Here is an 18,759-nt window from a genome sequence, read left to right on the forward strand (position 1 = left end):
AAACACATTACCTGAAACATGACTCAAAAAAAGTAACCGTGAGAGGGACTTTGGCAGTCCAAACGGATGATCACTTAGAAATGAGTCACCTGTGTGTGCACAGCAGCCAAAAAAGCTAAGACATATAAACAGACGCATAGAATCAAAATCACATGCACTATTAGTACCATTTTATAAAGCCTTAGTAAGACCACACTTGGAATACTGCATACAGTTTTCAACATTACATTACAAAAAAGATGTTTAGTCTTTGGAAAAAGTGCAAAGAAGGATAGCTAAGAAGATTAAAGGCCTGAAGACTAAGACATATGTAATACTGTTGCAGGATTTGGGTTTGACTGATCTAGAGAAAAGAAGAATTGGGAGTGACATGATAGCCGTATTCCAGTACTTGAGAGGCTGCCATAAAGAGGAGGAGGTTAATTTATTTTCCAAAGCATCAGATGGCAGGACAAGAAATAATGGATGTGAAACTCATCAAGAAGAGAAGCAACCTGGAATTAACAAGTGTCTTTCTTACAGTGAGGACCATTAACCAGTGGAACAACTTGCCTTCAGATGTCACTGGACGCTTTTAAGAAGAGACTCCATAGTGAGACTTGTCTGAAATGGTATAGGATCTCCTACTTGAGTAGGGGCAGGGCTAGAAGAGCTCCAAGTTCCCTTGCGGCTGGATTCCGATTCTGAATCCTCAATCCTTAGTTTTGTATTTTTGCTAAGTAGGAGGTTTTAAAGGAAACATGAGCATCACTGGAGATTAAGGTTATCATTTGGCCTGAAAGTGATATGCGGATGCCCATATTTAAGTGGTGCAGATTCCCTAATCATTTTAAGAAACTCCCTCTGATGAGTATATCCATTACAGCAGAGTTGCAGTCAGAAATGCATTAGTCCTGAATCCCTTACTATTATTTCAGTGTTTGATACTTTGCTTAATGTTGTCGAAATCTGCCTTTCCACCCTGATTCACATTATATAATGAAGTAATAACTGAGAAACAAAACCAGGAGAACAGGGTTATAGTGATGCTGAATTAGAAAATACAACTCATGGGCTTTCCTTACTCTCCCTCGTGTTGCCCATGTCTGGACCCACACAATCTTGTGACTATCTTTTTTTAAGTGAGGTCTCCAGAACTGGACACAGTATTCCAAATGGGATCTGACCAAAGCCTTATGTAATGGGCTAGGACCTTCTCTCTTTTTTTAAAAAAAAATTACAATTTTATTTGAAAATCCCAGTCTGGTTATCAACTATCAAACTTTTTCTTATCCTATAATATATAAGAAGGAACAAACAGTTAGATATGGGGAAATATTGGATGAAAAGAGTGAACTTAAAACGATGCAAAAACTAGGAGAACAAGGCATAAGGATGAATCGGTTCTCCTATGCGCAAATACACTCAAGGTATCTTACAGATTCTAAAATGGAGGGATTTTATGAAAAATTGACTGATTTAGATAGGATTTTGACAGGTACTGATGAAAAAGTGATAAAAAAATTATATAGTTATTTGTTGGAAATTATATTAGAGGAGGAACAAGTTAAACGATTGTTCGGGGGAAGAATTTTGGATATGGGATTGATTTAGAGAAATGGGAAAAATTGTGGTCTTAAAATTATAAAATGACAATGTCAACAGCATATAAAGAAAACTTGCATAAGATGTTTTAAAGGTGGCATTTTCCCCCGACAAGGACCTTCTCTTTTGTTGATGGTGATACATCTGGTGAGGCACCCCAGAATTTTGTTTGCCTTCACAGCTGCCTGGCCACACTGTTTACTCATTTTGCAGTTTTCATTTTTTCAGTGCCATGGTAACTTTGTTCACACAGTTATGTGGAAAAAGTAGTACTTGAAATAAAAATAGTTCTAGCATTCTGGAAATATGCATAACTTGTGTCTGTTCCAAGCGTTGTCTACACATAGAGCATTAAAGCAAGTAGCCTTATTAAGAGAAAGCAGTGTGGTAGGGATATAAAGTTCCCCTAGCTAGCCAGCCTACTGGCCAACCAAGGTAGTCCTTGATTTACAATAATTTATCAAGTAACCATTCTAAGTTACAGTGGCACTAAATTAATGGTGGCTGTGACCTCTCCTTTGCTCTCTTCGGTCCTTCCCTCTCTCCCTCCCTTGTCCCAAATTAGGGATATTCCAGAGCAGGGGTCGCCAACCTTTTGGACCTCAGGGACCACCAAACTCATAATTTTAGATCCCAGGGACCACTAACTGGTTCTGTGGACGTGGCCTAATTTGTGGGTGTGGCTTGGTGGTCATGTGATTGGCTGGGCATGGCTTGTCTGTAAATATAAATATTTATATAAATATTGGATTTTTTATTAAAAAGAGCAACTTTTTCCTAAAATCAGGCAAAGCAGGCAGGCAGATCGAGTTGCTCACAGAATCACAGATTCATTCAGAGATCTATTATCTGCCACTGGCTAGCTCAGTCTGTCACATAAATTTGCTAGCAAGCAAACTCACAACACACCATGCATGTAAATATTGAAATTTTTTATAAAAAAACAGAGCAACTTTTACCCAAAATCAGGCAAAGCAGGCAGATTGAGTTGTTCACAGAATCATTCAGTAATCTACCTATCTGCCATCGGCTAGCTCAGTCTCTCAAATTTGCTTGCTGAGTCTGCACTGAATTTGCTTGCAAGCAAACCTTCAGTCCTAAGGGAGGTTCGGCTGTGCTGAGCCGAAGATCTAAAGACTAGCTAGAAAGCAAAAAAACCAACCATTTCCTGCTTCCTAGCTAATCTAAATCTCCCAGCACAGCAGAACAGATGATGGTCGGAAAAAGGAAAAATAGCAATTTAACAGACAAGTTTACAGAGTAAGAAGTGAGAGAGCAGGGAGGGTTCCCGCAGGCCATGTGGGCAGTGCAACCTTGTGTTTCTGCGCAGCCTGGACTAATTGGTTTGTGGGGGTGCTTGGGGTAAGATTTCTCTGCGGCCCACCAAAATTTTCTCACAGCTCACCAGTGGGCTGCGGCCCACCGGTTGGCGACCGCTGTTCCAGAGCATCTTGGTAAGCTAGAAAAATTGGGATAAATAGTATCACCCTCAGATTAATTTGTAAATGACTGGCAAACCATGCTCAATGAGTAATCCTTAATGGTATTAATGTCAAGCCCAAAATTGACATTTGTGTAGTAGTGGTGGGATTCAAAGTTTTTTACTACCGGTTCTGTGGGCGTGGCTTGGTAGGTATGGCAGGGGAAGGATACTGTAAAATCTCCAGTCAGAGGTGGTATTTACTGGTTCCCTGAACTACTCAAAATTTTTACTACCGTTCTACAGAAGTGGTCAGAACCTGATGAATACCACCTCTGATGTGGAGCCATTTTAGTTAGTATATATTCTTTTTTTTTACTTTCTCTTTGGTGGCTTTGGGGGAGGGGTTTCAGGCTTGCCACATTCCTAAGGAGGGAGGAGTGGAGATAGAGTTGTTTAGACTAGGTAATTCTTCTTCCTGTAGGAACACGAGCTGACCATGCTGAGGCCCCTCGAGGTAGAGATTTATGACATCAAGCAATGTTGAATTACCTCTATTGGAAAATGTGACTTTTGGGGGGTGTTTCTAACTTATTGTGGGGTAATTCCGGGTTGGGTCAGATCTGGAATTACCACAGACTTTGCCAATTTGATGCTTTCCTAAATAAAAGAAATTTTTTGGGAAGATGGATTTTGCTCTTTTCTTTTTAAATGGATTTCATCACTTGGAAACCTGACATTTACTTCTACATGAAGGGAAGTAAGCAGTATGGTACCACAAAGTTCCGTCTCAGTCCCAGTATTCTTCAGTGTCTTTATAATGACAGTTGATACAAAGCTAGCAGGAATAGCCAACACCCTATATCGGGTATCAAACATGTCCCGTCATGTGGCATATAGCAACTTTTTCCCCCTTTGCTAAAATGGGGGTTGGTGTAGCCAGCACGGAACACGTCCAGCCTGCAGGCCGGGAGTTTCACATCCCTGCCCTAGATGATGGGCTCAAGATCCACTTACTTTAGACTCCTTCTTCACAATCTTCTTTTCTTAATTTTGTAATTCCACTTTTTCTCCAGTCAGAGATGAAGCACCATTTTCCCCTCTTCATTTCTCAATTAAGTAGCTTCCTTACCAGGTAAAATTTCTAGAATATCCAGCAGTTTCAACTTTTCCTCCATTTTGGGACTGGTTTTCTTTTCGTTCAGGGTCGCCATGTCGGACACGCAGACATTCAGAGGGGCCTTTCACCTACTCCCATGCCCATCAGCCCTGCCCACCCTTTTCCTCTCAGACGCACTCCTCTTTCCCGCCTTTTCTAGAATCCTGACACCTTATCCCAAATCCACCAGGGGGAGCCCTCCGCCACGGGAAGGGAACTCCCGGCGCTTCCCCATTGGCTCAAAGAATGGCGAAAGTCACAGCTGGTTTTGTAGGAGAGGCTGGCAAGGAAGAAATGCTCGCCGTTCTAGGATGCCGCACTCGCTCGCCTTAACCCCTGGGGCTCCACAGAACTCGGGGAGTTGCCGCGGGAGAGTCTTGCTGCGGGAGATACGCACTTGCTCCGGGTGAGGGGAGGCTCTTCCCTTACAAAGGGAGACGGAGGAGGGAGACAGCCGCGCCCGGCCCTCCTGCGAGTTCAACCCTGGGTCCCATGTTCCCCAGCCGACCTCTCCATAGGAAGAGCCCGAGTGCGGGAAGAGGAAGGTCGGCCTTGCGGAAGCCCAGCAGGAGAGGAGAGAAGCCGGGCGAGGAGAGGGAGGATTCGCACCCGGCTCCCCGAGGGACCATCCTATCTCCGGAGGGGCAAAAAAGAAAAGAGCGGAGTAACTTGCAGGGATGAATCCTGCGGCCTCAGAAATGGTCCTTTGAAGAAAAAAAGCATTTGGAGATCCAAATGGATTTGCTCTACAGAAGAGAGAAAGGATGGAGGCACAACCTTTTGCAAAGGAGGGAAATGGAAAAGGCCCGTCAGCTGTTCAGCCTGGGAAGGGTGGGGAGATCTTGACAAGACCTGGGCAGAAGATCCTGGTAGAGGAAACCATCCTCCCTTCAGAAGTCCAGCCCTGGAACTTGATCCAATACCAGGAGGTTGAGGGCCCCCCCGAGGACTTTGCAGCCAACTCCATTACCTTTGTAGGCGATGGCTGAGACCAGAAAAGTACACCAAAGCTCAGATGCTGGACCTGGTGGTTCTGGAGCAGCTCCTGTTCCTTCTGCCCCCAGAGATGGAGGGTTGGGTGAGGGAATGTGGAGCAGAGAGCAGCTCCCAGGCGGTGGCCCTGGCGGAAGGCTTCCTCCTGAGCCAGGCAGAGGAGTAGAAGGAGCAGGTCAAGTTGCAGGTGAGAGATTTTAATCTAGGGAGCTCAGAAGGGAATAGAAAATATGTTTGAATACTTCACCCCTCCTTTCCAAACTTCTCTGACATTCATAATATGTGGCAATGTCCCACCAATTCTTGTAGGACATTGTTCCATTGTTTTCTCACTCAACCATGTTGATGGATATTGGGGGCTTTGAGGTTGTATTCCGGATATTGTGTTCCGCTTTATTTTGTGATATACATTAATTCTGTTTCTTTTTTCCTTCCCCCTGTTTGTAGTGCTGCACTGTGGAGATCAGAGATCCTGAGGGAAAGAAGAATCCATCAAATCCCCCTCAGGAGCTATTTTTCCATCGGATCCCTTGCGAAGATCCATGTCAAGACACCACTGGAGGTAATCCAAGATCCTCCCATTACCCAGAGAGATCCCATTTGTCTTACCTTCTTCGCTTCTGTTACTTCCTCTTATTTTGTAATTATTTTATTGTTACAGAGAAACAAAGAATGAAGTTTCCTGTTTTTTATGATGGAGCTCAAACAGCGGTTGAACCTCCAAATCAAGTAAGAAAGGGAAAACTTATTAGATTTGTATTCTCCCTTTCCTTCAGGCAGTAAAGCAGGTGTGTAGAGTGCTCTCTCTCGTTTTATTTTCCCCCTTCTATGGATTGGATTAGTTTTGTGTTCCTGAGCAACATAGGAAACAGAATAGCAGGTTCAAGTTACTCTCAACCAGCATAGCTTTCTCTGTGAAATATTACTAGGACACAATGGTTTGTCATTTCTACCCTCAAATTCTGTTTCAATCAACTTGATAAAACTTGCCCCAAATATTTCTTCAAACAAATATTCAGAATTGTCCGTATTATTACCTAAAATTAGGACTTGTGTGAAGCGCAGCCATTCAACTTGGTGTATAACTTTGCTTTGGAAATTTGAGAACCATGGAGCAGAATACTGTAACAGAGTTGGTAGGGATCTTGGAGGTCTTCTAGCCCAACCCCCTGCTCAGACAGGAAGCCCTATAACATTTCAGCTAAATGGCTGTCCAATTTCTTCTCAAACACCTCCAGTGTTGGAGCACCCACAACTTCTGGAGGAAAGTCAGTCCACTGATTAATTGTTCACTGTCAGGAAATTCCTTTCTAGTTGTACTTTGATTCTCTCCTAGATTGGTTTCCATCCAGAGTTTCTTGTCCCGTCTTAGGTTCTTTGGAGAATAAGTTGGCCTTCTTTTCTTTCTGGCAGCTCCCTAGATATTGCAACACAGCTGTCATGTTATTCCTAATCCTTCTTTTCATTAAACTAGACAAGTAATGGCTAAACTTTTTGTCATTGTGGCCAAAAATGTGTTTGTATGTATGTGCGTGCACACCTGCACCCTAATGCAATGCGCATGCTGCCCCCCCTGCGCGCCCTGCACGCTGCTGCGCATGCACACGTAACCCCTCCCTCTACTCTTTATAGAGTCTCAATGTCTTTCTTACCTCTGGCAAGCAAAACTAAATGCAATATTCCAAGTGTGGTCTGACCAAGGCATTATAAAGTGGTTAGTAATACTTCCTGTGATCTTGATTCTATCCCTCTGTTAATGCAGCCTATGAATGTGTTGGGGTTCTTTTTGGCAATGGAAGCATACTGCTAACTCATGTTTAAGTGATTGTCCACTAGGACTCCAAGATCCGTTACACTTTCTACTGTTGAGACAGGTATTACCTATTTGATGCCTGTGCATTTGGTTTTTCTTTCCTAAACGTAGCACCTTACATTTCTCACGTTGATTTTCATTTTGTTAGATTGAGCCCAAGGTGTCCATCCTTTTATATCTCCAGCTTATCTTCTGGAGTGTGGGTATTCCTGTCAATTTACTCTTGTGTGGAACTTTAATGAGCTCCCCTTCTATCCTCTTGCCTAAAACATTGATGAAGATGAACAGATCTTGCTAATCCTCCTGTTCTGTTCCTTTTTCTTTGTCCAGGGGAGCCTTGTGTCCTTTGAGGATGTGGCTGTGTATTTCTCTGAGGAGGAATGGTCTCATCTGGATCGGAAGTCATGCTTGAAAACCATAGAAATGTGCTTTCTCTGGGTAAGAGTTTTCTAGTCCCCAAGCAGAGAGTTCAAGAAGACAGAGTATAATTCGTTTTTTATTTAAAAATCACTAATCAGATATCGTCTCCTGGGAGAGAGAAGGAAAGGATCTGGCCTTCTCGTACTCCTAGGAAGGAAAGAGTCTGGGTGGGCCTGGCTAGTTGGTCTGCCCCGCAGATCAAAGGCTGGCTGTATTTTGGTCTGGATGGTGGCCATCAATTATAGATTAGCAGCTGGCCGGCCAGGGCTGAAGCACTGGAGGGCAGTCTTTTGTGTGTCTCAAGGGCAGCCTCCCAGTCCAGATCTAGCCACATCACAGGCTGGAACCGTCCCATGGGTTGTAGTTTGAGGACTCCTGGATTACATGCTTTCTGTGCTGTTTTTATCTATATGATTCCATTTCTATTTGAAGTTATTTGTGAATGCTGAAAAGAATGAGATATGCTTTTATGTGTCCCCTGGAGGTCATATAAGAGGAATGTGTTGTCATTTGTCCTCTGAAACGTCCCAATATTGTGTGAGAACAGAACTTTCACCCTGAGGCCATGGAAGAGCATTCTCCCAATCCAATTCAGGAACGAAGACTTCATGTAATATGACTCAGAGCATCCTAATGCATAGGTAATGCCCGAGTACTGACAATTCACTTAGAAACCATTCAAAGTTATGATCTAGCCCACCCCCTCCAAATACTTAGAGCCCGTGCCGAAAAATATGAATGTTGCAGGACTACGGCCGTCCACACTTATGAATGACAGCAGAGGCGAGGCAACATTTGCCCTATCTATTGCTCCACCCTGTTGAGATTTAACCTGCGATGTTGTAGTGAGCCATCATTTCTTTTGCCTGCTTTGGTTCATTTGCAGAAACTATAGGGCTAAAGTAATGACAGATCACTTGAGATCAGTAGAACAAAATCTCGCAGTACTGATCTCATGGGATATCGCACTATAGTAAGTTCCCTCCTAACTGAGGACTGTACCAGATCTGGCCGAAGGGCCTTTGCAAGCTGATGAGACTTTGGGCAGTGAAATAGCCTTTCTTGGAGCCTTCCAACCTTTTCAGTCTCAGCGCGAAGAGCGTTTACAAACCAATTGGAGGCTTCAAGCAAAGGATATTGTCTGAAAGTCTCATCAGTGGAATCAAGGAACAGGCCGAGTAGGGTCTGACTGGCCAGACACATATGCCACAGAGGAGCTGCTCCAAGGTAAACCGGGGAAGAAGCTTGTTTCAAAATTGTTTCAGTTCTCATAGGTCTCTGCTGAAATTAACCCACTCCAATAAATCTTACGTTTTCTCCTAATTTCTTCTGATTACTCTTTAACTCAAAATTGGCTTTGAGTGAGATTTCCATATATATAGATAATTGTAAAGGAAGATATATTTTCTAGGTATTTTCAAAGCTTTCATGACTCATGAATATAAAAATCATGTCTATATGACAGCACTGTAAGCTTGGAAAATACAACATAATGGAACTAATGTAATGTACTCCTAATGTACTCCTAGGAAGGAAAGAGTCTGGGTGGGCCTGGCTAGTTGGTTATGTGACGGGGTGGGTGTGGCCAATTTAGCAGTCCATTTTGCTTCTGTCCTTCCTGAGCTGTACTTGCTCAAATCAAATTTAATAATATCCCGCTCCCCGAAGGGAAAAAAAGAGCGCAAATTTTCTTGCTACTTGCCTAAGTTAATTACAACAGCAGCTTCAGGTTCCTTAAAATAGGCCATTTACAACAGAATGAAACAAACAGGATTTCCTTCAAAATTACTCTTGATCAGATGTTCCAGATGACTACCCAATAAACCAGACTGAGAACTGCACCAATTAAGACTGTAACTAAAACCGCAAGATTTGGGAACTCCAAAAGCCATTAGCATTGCATTTCTCTGAATGTACCATATGCCTCTATGTAAACTGATTTCTGATGCATTTCACTCATGGAATGACCTTTTGTTACTACTTCCAGCAATATTAATCTGCATTTCTTACTTTTATTTAAAACAAACAGATTTCAAATGATATAAACACCATTGAGATCATCTGTAGGCGGACGAACACAAACCCCACCGATTTCCTCTCTCTCTCTCTCTCTCTCTCTCTCTCTCACTCACACACACACACACAGATACAAAGCCCTCAACCATCTCAATTGTACATATTATATATAAAGGAAACGCTCCTTTTTCAAGGAGGCGGGGAGGGGGAGGAGTCCAAGTTTGGTGGTTTGCTTCCAGACGTTTCATTACCTGACTAGATAACATCTGATGTTGTTACCTAGTCGGGTAATAAAACGTCTGCCAGCAAACCACCAAGTTCAGGGAGCGCCAATGCCGCCTCATTGCAACCCTGAGTGACAGATTCTCTTCTATTGGGACATTTAAAACGGAGGGTTTCAGCTGCAGATTCAGGAACTGTGCCGGGCTGAGGAGCGCCTTCAAAACTGAGCGCTGGGCGGGAGGCAGCGGCCCGCAGCTGTCTCCGCAGCTCAGGACAAGTCCCTGCAGGATGGCTGAGAAGCCCCGCCTCTCAGCCCTGCCTCCCTCAGCCTCATCCCTCAGGTGTCTGCCTCCCTCCCTCCGCCTTATCCCTCAGGTGTCTGCCTCGTTCCTCTCTCAGTCGCTCTCTCGCTCCTCCACCAGCCCAGGAAGAAACTGCTTCAAAGAAGCCGGCAGGGTGGCTTTTCCTGTTGGCGCAGCTCCTCCGAAGCGCCCATTCACCCCCACCCCGCCGCCCACGGTTCAATCCAGTGCTCCGTTCTGCCTGCCTGCCTTCGTTTCTGGTTGTTTCGTAGCAGCTTTGGCTGAGTAAAAGAGGCGAATAGTTATTATTCTCAGCCAAAGCTACTCCGAAACAACCAGAAACGAAGGCAGGCAGGCAGGCAGGCAGAACAGAACTGGATTGAACTGCGGGCGGTGGGGTGGGGGGTGAACGGGCGCTTCGGAGGAGCTCCGCCGACAGGAAAAGCCACCCTGCCGGCTTCTTTGAAGCAGTTTCTGCCTGGGCTGGTGGAGGAGCGAGAGAGTGATTGAGAGAGGAACGAGGCGGGAGGAAACCGAAGCCGCTGAGCCGGAGAGCAGGACAGGCTTTTGTTGCTTCCTCCCTCCCCTTCTTTCATTTGTGTCCTTGATCCCTGATCACAGCAGCATTCACCGAAGGTGAAGAAAGCCGCCATTTTTATTTTATTTTTATTTTCTTTGCGGCCCGGTACAAAATGTTCCACGGACCGGTACCGATCCACGGCCTTGTGGTTGGGGACCCCTGTTGTAACTAATAAGTGTGTGTGTGTGTGTGAGTGAGCGCGCATGGCTCTCAAAACACCAAAAACAGTTCAAGTAGTTCTGGGGAGGTCAGTCATAAATTAGAACACTTGCTAAGCAACTGGCCACTAAGTGAGGATCATTTATATTTGGTTTGCCTCTCAAATGGCCAACAAGCCACATGTAGCCAGTCACATGACCACCAAGTCACACCCACAAATTAGGCCATGCCCACAGAACCAGTTGTTAAGAAATTTGAATCCCTCCCCAGGACGCCCCCAAAGCTAGAGTGCTGCATCGTGAAGTGAGGAAAAAGGGGAAGAAAAACATTGCAACTTTAGAAATCCAGGGAGAAACTCCACCCCAGCATCCTGCTCTCCCACGTGGCTGCTTCTGGACTAAAGGAGGCAAGGTTTGGAACTAGAGGAGGCCAGTAATTGAGCAGGGAAACCAGAGCGGGAGAGATCCACTGCCAGCGTTGGAGATTTAGCTTTTTTTTAACTCTTTTAGGCCTCATAGTTCTTTGCTGAAATTAACCCACTTCAATAAATCTTAAGTTTTCTCCTAATTCCTCCTTGGATGTTCTTCTGATTACTTCTTAACTCAAAACTGACTGAGTAAGATTTGCATATATAGGGATAATTGTAAAGAAAGAGATATTTTCTAGATATTTTCAAAGCTTTCATGAATCCTGAATATAGAAATCATCATGCCTATATCACAGCACTGTAGTCATGGAAAATACAACACAATGGAAAAATTCAGAAGAAAATTCATTGAATTTATACAGTTTGATCTGACTCCCTAACCTTGTTATCATTTTCATTTCTCTTTTCTTTTGAAGGTAATAATGGGCAGGAGAATCAAGATTCCTGTGAACTGTTCCAAGTGATCAATGCTAAAGATGGAATAGGGAAGTTTGGAAAAATATATTGGGAAAAGTGTGGAACTAATCAAAGATAAATTACATGTATATGAAGACTACTTGACCCAAAAGAAAGGAGATGATGCTATAAGACACAACGGACAAAATTACAATGGGACATTCATTGGAAATAACTCCCTTACATCTCAAAAAGTGGTTCACACAATCTTTATAAATGTTTGGAATCTGGAAAACATTTTAGAACAAACAGGCAACTTACTTCCCATGAAAGGATTCACACTGGGGAGAAACGGTATTCAGAAGCACCTGTAGCCCACGTAGCCCAGTCCCTCCAAGCAACAGGAGAAAAACCATATAAATGCATGGAGTGTGGGAAAACCTTTATTCATAGCAATGGACTTAGAAACCACAAAACGATCCACGCAGGAGAAAAACCATATAAATGCATGCAGTGTGGAAAGACATTTGCACAAAGAGATAATCTTATTTCCCATACAATGATCCACAGAAGGGAGAAGCCATTAAAATGCATGGAGTGTGGAAAGACTTTTGCTCAAGACAGTTATCTTGTTTCCCATAAAGAGATTCACTCAGAAGAGAAACCATTTGAATGTATGGAGTGTGGAAAGATGTTTACTAAGAGGAAATATCTTACTTCTCATAACAAAATCCACACAAGGGAGAAGCCATATAAATGCATGGAGTGTGGAAAGAGCTTTGCTCAGAATGGTAAACTGACTTCTCATAAAAGGATCCACGCTCGGAAGAAAGTATATAGCAATAGCAATTCCACTTCAGACCTATATACCACTCCACAAAGCTTTATAGCAGCCTTTGAGCAGTTTACAAAGTCAGCATATTGTCCCCAGCAACCTAGGTCCTCATTTTATGGAGCTGGCAAACATTAATAACTGAATTCACCATGAGGCAGTCAAATTGAACTCAGCTTTCAGCATTCCTCCATTTTGGAGCTGGTTTTCTTTTTCTTTAGAGTCTTTCCGAGGGCGGAAGAAATGGGTCCCCCGGGGTGTTCATCAGAAGAGGCTGGAGGGGTCTCTCCCCTTTCTGCTTTCCCCCTTCAATGTGAGGTTGTGAATAATTTTAGAAGGGCACCATATGTATTGAATTAAAGAAATCAATAAATAAACATTTTCCTGATTGTGGTTCTGTGTCTGTTTTCTGTTTTCCTTCACAGTAACATCAAAGTTCCCAACAACAGAAAGACAGAAGCTGGATTTCCCAGACAGCCTTCTGGTCCTTCTGACTGCCCAACGATTTCTGGCAGGATTTTGGAGCCTCCTCTGATATTTAGGGAGCCTTCAAGGGCAGTTGCTCTTGAGGAAGCGAGTTCAAATCCTCCAGAGATATTTTTCTCCATCTCCACAGATGGTCCCTGCACAGGAAGGAGGAGAAGATGGAGAAATTGCCGTTTCTGGAGACCCCGAAGCCATGGAGGCATTGAGAGCGGTCTTTCCTCCTAGTCCCATGCCCCTCATCCCTGCCCTCTCCTCCCCTCAGACCTGCTCCTTCTATAATCCTGCCAGTTTGCGCCCAATCCAGAAGGGGGCGACCTCCGCCAAGAGAAGGGAACATCGGGCATTTCCCTACTGGTCCACTGGAGGGCGAATGTCACAACTGGGTTTTTAAGGGAGGCCGTTGAAGGAAGTGACGTCACAAACGCTTGCCACTCTAGGACAGTACAGTCGCCAGCTTTAATCCCTGTGCTCTGCAGGCGCCGGAGAGGCTGAGGCATTCTGGTGGGTGGATATCCAGACGACCGCGAGTGAAGGGGGGCGGCCTCTTCCAGGGTCCCATGCTCCCCAGCCGCCCTCTCCATGCAGAGGGAAGCGGGGATACCAGGAAGGCGGGAGGGAGAGGAGGGTCGGCTTTGCGGAGGCCCAGCAGGAGAGGAGAGAAGCCGGGCGGGGAGGAGGCAGGATTCGCACCGGGATCCCCGAGGATCCTGTCTCCGGAGGGGGAGAGAAGCGGGGCGGCCTCTCCAGCTGCCTCCTTCCGTGCCCTGCTCGGTGGGACCTGGGCCCCAAGCTGGGAATGAGCCGCTTGGGGCTCCGGGCAGGTTGGGGTTCACGGGCTGAAATTCCACTTTCTAATTCTTGGCGTTGGTTTTTCTTTCCATCCCAGGTAGAGAAACTCGAAACCATTTGAAATCTTTGCAAGCCAACATTTTCTCTTGGGGAGAGCAGAATAACTTGCAGGGATCCGTCCTGGGGCCCCAGAAATGGCCCTGTGAAGGAAAAGGCATCTGGAGATGCACAAGAGGCCTTGGACCCATTTGGAGTTGCTCTGCAGAAGAGAGAAAGGATGGAGACACAACCTTTTGCAAAGGAGGGAAGCGGAAAAGGCCCGTCAGCTGTTCAGCCTGGGAAGGGTGGGGAGATCTTGACAAGACCTGGGCAGAAGATCCTGGAAGAGGAAACCATCCTCCCTTCAGAAGTCCAGCCCTGGAACTTGATCCAATACCAGGAGACCGAGGGTCCCCGAGGACTTTGCATCCGGCTCCATGACTTGTGCAAGCGATGGCTGAGACCGGAAAAGCACACCAAAGCCCAGATGCTGGACCTGGTTGTTCTGGAGCAGCTCCTGGCTCTTCTGCCCCCCGAGATGGAGAGCTGGGTGAGGGAGTGCGGAGTAGAAACCAGCTCTCAGGCGGTGGCCCTGGCAGAAGGCTTCCTCCTGAGCCAGGCAGAGGAGCAGAAGGAGCAGGTCAAGTTGCAGGTGAGATGCTTTAGGGAGCTCAGAAGGGAATAGAGAATATTTTTGAATACTTCACCCCTCCTTCTCCCAAACTTCTCTGACATTCATAATATGGGGTAATGTCTCACCAATTCTTGTAGGACGTTGTTCCATTGTTTTCTCATTCAACCTCACTGATGGAAATTGAGGGCTTTGAGGTTGTGTTCCGTATATAAGAATCCACTTTATGTCGTGTGGATGTAGATTAATTCTGCTTCTTTTTTTCCTTCCTCTTATTTGAAGTGCTGCGCTGTAGAGTTCAGAGATCCTGAGGGAAAGAAGAATCCATCACATCACCCTCAGGAGCTATTTTTCAGGAGAATCCCTTGGGAAGATCAAAGTGAGGATATCTCAAAAGGTAATCCAAGCTCCTCCGATTACCCAGAAAGATCTCATCTGCCTTATCGTCTTCTCTTCTGTAGTATACCTTCTCTTATTTTCTTAAATATGCATTTTGAAATTATTTTATAATTACAGAGAAACAAATGAAGTTTTCCGTTTTTTATGATGGAGCTCAAACAGCGGTTGATCCTCCAAATCAAGTAAGAAAGAGAAAAATTATTACATTAGTATTCTCCTTTCCTTGAGGCAGTGAAATGGGTGTGCAGAGTTCTCTCTCCTTCTATTTTCCCTCTTGTTTGGACTGGATGATTTTTGTGTTCGTGTGCAACTTGGGCAGCATAATAACAGGTTCAGGTTGCTCTTAACCAAGATAGCTTCCTCTGTAGATTATTCCTGGGACACGATGGTTTGTCATTTCTACTCTCAGATTCTGTTTAGGAACTTCTTTTTTAAAGACCGCAGATTAACTGGTTCTGCTAGATACTGCTCCAATTATGAGTTTAGAATTTTTTAACAAGTCCTTCAAGAAATAGCAATAAACATATCACTGTAGTAGTAACTGCTAGAGACCCGTTCTTTTTGTAATTCTTGGACTTGGAATTGTGCAAGGCTAATGAAAAATAACTAAATACTCACATTGCCACATTACCAGTTTTAAAAAGCCTTGTTCATAAGCAGTAGTTCAAAAAATAAGCAAAATATATAAAAAATAAAACAATTTTAAAACCCAAAGAGAATGGCCACGTAGAGTATCTAATCACAATACTTTGGGCTACAAAATAATTTCCAATCCTCTGATTTGTGCCTGGATTAGGAGACCAAATTTGCAAAGGCTGAAAAACGACCTTTGCAGAGAATTTTCCCTTCTTTGTTTTCTTCCATTCAGCCAATGGCTCAGACTTCTAGATTAATTAATGATAGACAGAGTGATAGATCAGTTGATTCAGAAGTGGGATTACTTTACTGAAAGGCACTGTAAATTCTGCAGAATCAATCAACTTGATAAATCTTGCCCCAAATATTTCTTCAAAGAAATGTTCAGAATTGTTCATTTTCTCACCTAAAATTAAAATTAGGACTTGTGTGAAGCGCAGCCATTTAACGGAGTGCATAACTTTGCTTTGGAAATTTGGGAACAATGGAGCAGAATACTGTAACAGAGTTGGTAGGGATCTTGGAGGTCTTCTAGTCCAACCCCTTGCTCAGACAGGAAGCTCTATAAATGGCTGTCCAATTTCTTCTTAAACACCTCCAGTGTTGGAGTACCCACAATTCCTGGAGGGAAGTCAATCCACTGATTAATTATTCTCACTGTCAGGAAATTTCTCTTTTGTTGTAGGTTGGTTCTCTCCTTGAATAGTTTCCATCCATTGCTTCTTGTCCTGCCTTCAAGCTCTTTGGAGAATAGTTTGTGCTCCTCTTCATTGTGGCAGCCCCTTAGCTATTGTAACACTGCCATCATGTCATTCGCATTCCTTCTTTTCATTAAACTAGACAAACCCAATTCCAGCAAACATATGTTTTACCCTCCAGGACCCTAATCATTTTGGTTGCTCTTCTCTGCACTCTTTCTAGAGTCTCAAGATCTTTTTTACATCTGTCAACCAAAACTGGATACAATGTCCCTAAGTGTGGTCTTATCAAGGCATCATAAAGTGGTACTAACACTTCATTGATCTTGATTAAATCCCTCTCTGAACGCAGTTTATGATTGCATTGGATTTTTTTGGCAACTGTAGCTATACTGTTGGCTCATGTTTAAGTGATTGTCCACTACGACTCCAAGATCCTTGTTGCACTTTCTATTTTTGAGCCAGATATGACCTATTCCAGTGATGGCGAACTTTTTCAGCACCGAGTGCCCAAACTGGAATGGGCGGGCATGTCCGTGCATGTGCGCCTGTTTGAGCATTGAAAAGACCAGCTGGCTGGTACGTGCATCCTTGTTTTTTGGTGTTTTTTTGCTGTTTTGGGGGAGGTGTTTTCCAGGCCTTTTGGGGGGCATTTTCAAGGCATTTTTCGGGCCAAAACAGCCTCTTTTTTGGCTATTTTTTGGGCCATTTTTTTGTTGCTCCAGCGCCTGCAAAGACCAGCTGGCTGGTGAATGTCCACAGAGAGGGCTCTGTGGAGCAGAAACCAGAGAAAAGCTGGTGATGGTGTGCGGGCCACAGAGACGGCTCTGTGTACAGCCTCTGGCACATGTGTCATACTTTCACCACAACAATTTGGTCTTACGTGGAAATTTAATGAGTTCCCCTTCTATCCTTTTGCCTAAATCATTAATGAAGATGAGCAGATCTTGCTAATTCTCCTGTTCCGTTCTTTTTTCCATGTTCAGGGGAGTCTGGTGTCCTTCGAGGAGGTGGCTGTGTATTTCTCTGAGGAGGAATGGTCTCAGCTGGATTCTGATCAGAAAGCGCTGCATTCGGAAGTCATGCTTGAAAACTATAGGAACGTGGTCTCTCTGGGTAAGAGTTTTCTAATTCCCAAGCAAAGAGGTCAAGAAGACAGATTATAGTTAGTTTTTTATTTAAAAATCCCTAATCAGATGTTGTCTCATGGGAGGGAGACTCCTAGGAAGGAAAGAGTCTGGGTAGGCCTGGCTAGTTGGTTATGTGATTGGGTGGGTGTGGCCAATTTAGCAGTCCATTTTGCCTCTCTCCTTCCTGAGCTGTACTTGCTCAAATTTATTTAATAATATCCCGCTCCCCAAAGGGGAAAAAAAGAGCGCAAATTTTCTTGCCACTTGCCTAAGTTAATTACAACAGCAGCTCCAGGTTCCTTAAAATAGGCCATTGACAAAAGAATGAAACAAGCAGGATTTCCTTCAAAATTACTCTTGATCAAATGTTCCAGATGACTACCCAATAAACCAGACTGAGAACTGCACCAATTAAGACTGTAACTAAAACCGCAAGATTTGGGAAAGAGAACCACTCTAAAAGCCATCAGCATTGCATTTCTCTGAATGCACTATATACCTTTATGTAAATTGATTTCTGATGCATTTCACTCATGGAATGACCTTTTATTACTACTTCCAGGAATATTAATCTGCATTTCTTACTTTAATTTAAAACAAACAGATTTCAAATGATATAAATACCATTGAGATCGTCTGTAGGCGGACAAACACAAACCCCACCGATTTTCTCTCTCTCTCTCCTCCTCTCTCTCTCTCGTTCTCCCTCCCTCTCTCTCTCTCTCTCTTTCTTATACACACACACCGCTCGGTCTTCTTTGCAAAGTATATATTAGATATATAAAGGAAACGTTAGGGACAGAAGTTTCCAGTAACCCCATTAACTCTTAAGGACAGGCAGTACCTTAATGCCAATAAAATCTAAAAGAGGCCAAATCAGGAGGACTGACCAGAAGGTGACTCCCTAATAACTAAGGACAGGTCCTCCTCAAGTTTCATTTAGAATTGGAGGGGTGACAGAGAAAGAGAAGAAAAGATTTAAGTTTAATAGGCTTACTTTAGTAATTTCACAATGAAGCAATTTAGGTCCTGGAAAAACAGGTAATGAAGCAAAAGAAGAGAGAGAGAGAGAGAGAGAGAGAGAGAGAGAGATGGCAGCCAGATGCAACCCCCCCCCTTTTTTTAAATGTCTGATGATTTTAATGGAGATCGAGGCAGGAATGAATGTAGAAGGTTGCACAAAAAAAGGGGGGGGGAACCTTAATTCGTGGCTTTGGTTTTAATTGGGTTGATTCCTCGAGATTTCTCACAAACAAAAAAGAGGGAGAGGAACGGAAAGAGAAAACACATACGTTCACACACATGTAGACAAACACACGCAGAGGAGACAAATCCAAAGGGTCCAAAGGGACCCTTACAAGCTTTCTGCACCCCCAACTCATTTTTTTCCAAAGGAGAAAGACCCCAGCCCAGAAATGACGCTCCGAAAGCTGAAGTGCTGCACTGTGAAGTGAGGAAAAAGGGGAAGAAAAACATCGCAACTTTAGAAATCCAGGGAAAAACCCCACCCCAGCCTCCTGCTCTCCCATGTGGCGGCATCTGAATGAAAGGAGGCGAGGTTTGGAACTAGAGGATAGTAATTGAGCAGGGAATCCAGAGTCGGAGAGATCCACTGCCAGCCGGAGCAG

At 44.1% G+C, this 18,759-nt stretch overlaps 1 protein-coding gene and 1 long non-coding RNA gene across 9 annotated transcripts in view; one reads left to right on the top strand and one right to left on the bottom strand.

Moving 5' to 3' along the window:
- The window catches only part of LOC113454220 (uncharacterized), a 79,280-nt gene that overhangs the window by 55,988 nt on the left and 4,533 nt on the right, over positions 1 to 18,759 (top strand). For 4 of the 8 annotated variants that reach the window (XM_087927741.1, XM_087927742.1, XM_087927737.1 and 1 more), the window contains 3 exons: positions 5,604 to 5,718; positions 5,818 to 5,885; positions 16,988 to 17,117. In XM_087927741.1, the coding sequence (XP_087783867.1) occupies positions 5,604 to 5,718; positions 5,818 to 5,885; positions 16,988 to 17,117 (313 nt within the window). Of the gene's footprint in view, positions 1 to 4,422; positions 5,344 to 5,603; positions 5,719 to 5,817; positions 5,886 to 12,751; positions 13,311 to 13,695; positions 14,290 to 14,550; positions 14,666 to 14,784; positions 14,850 to 16,466; positions 16,581 to 16,987; positions 17,118 to 18,759 lie in introns of those variants that run through there. The other 4 variants (XM_087927743.1, XM_087927738.1, XM_087927745.1 and 1 more) reach the window with 4 other exon arrangements.
- LOC148126581 (uncharacterized) overlaps positions 1,064 to 18,759 on the bottom strand; it is an 83,381-nt gene continuing 65,685 nt past the window's right edge. The window contains exons 2-3 of the long non-coding RNA XR_015742484.1: positions 1,703 to 1,778; positions 1,064 to 1,192 (exon numbers count right to left, since the gene is read on the bottom strand). This is a non-coding gene — a long non-coding RNA (uncharacterized LOC148126581). The remainder of the gene's footprint in view (positions 1,193 to 1,702; positions 1,779 to 18,759) is intronic.

Source organism: Pseudonaja textilis, chromosome 2, assembly GCF_049901715.1.
Source record: "Pseudonaja textilis isolate UNSWEBS1 chromosome 2, rPseTex1.2, whole genome shotgun sequence".
NCBI lineage: Eukaryota > Metazoa > Chordata > Lepidosauria > Squamata > Elapidae > Pseudonaja > Pseudonaja textilis.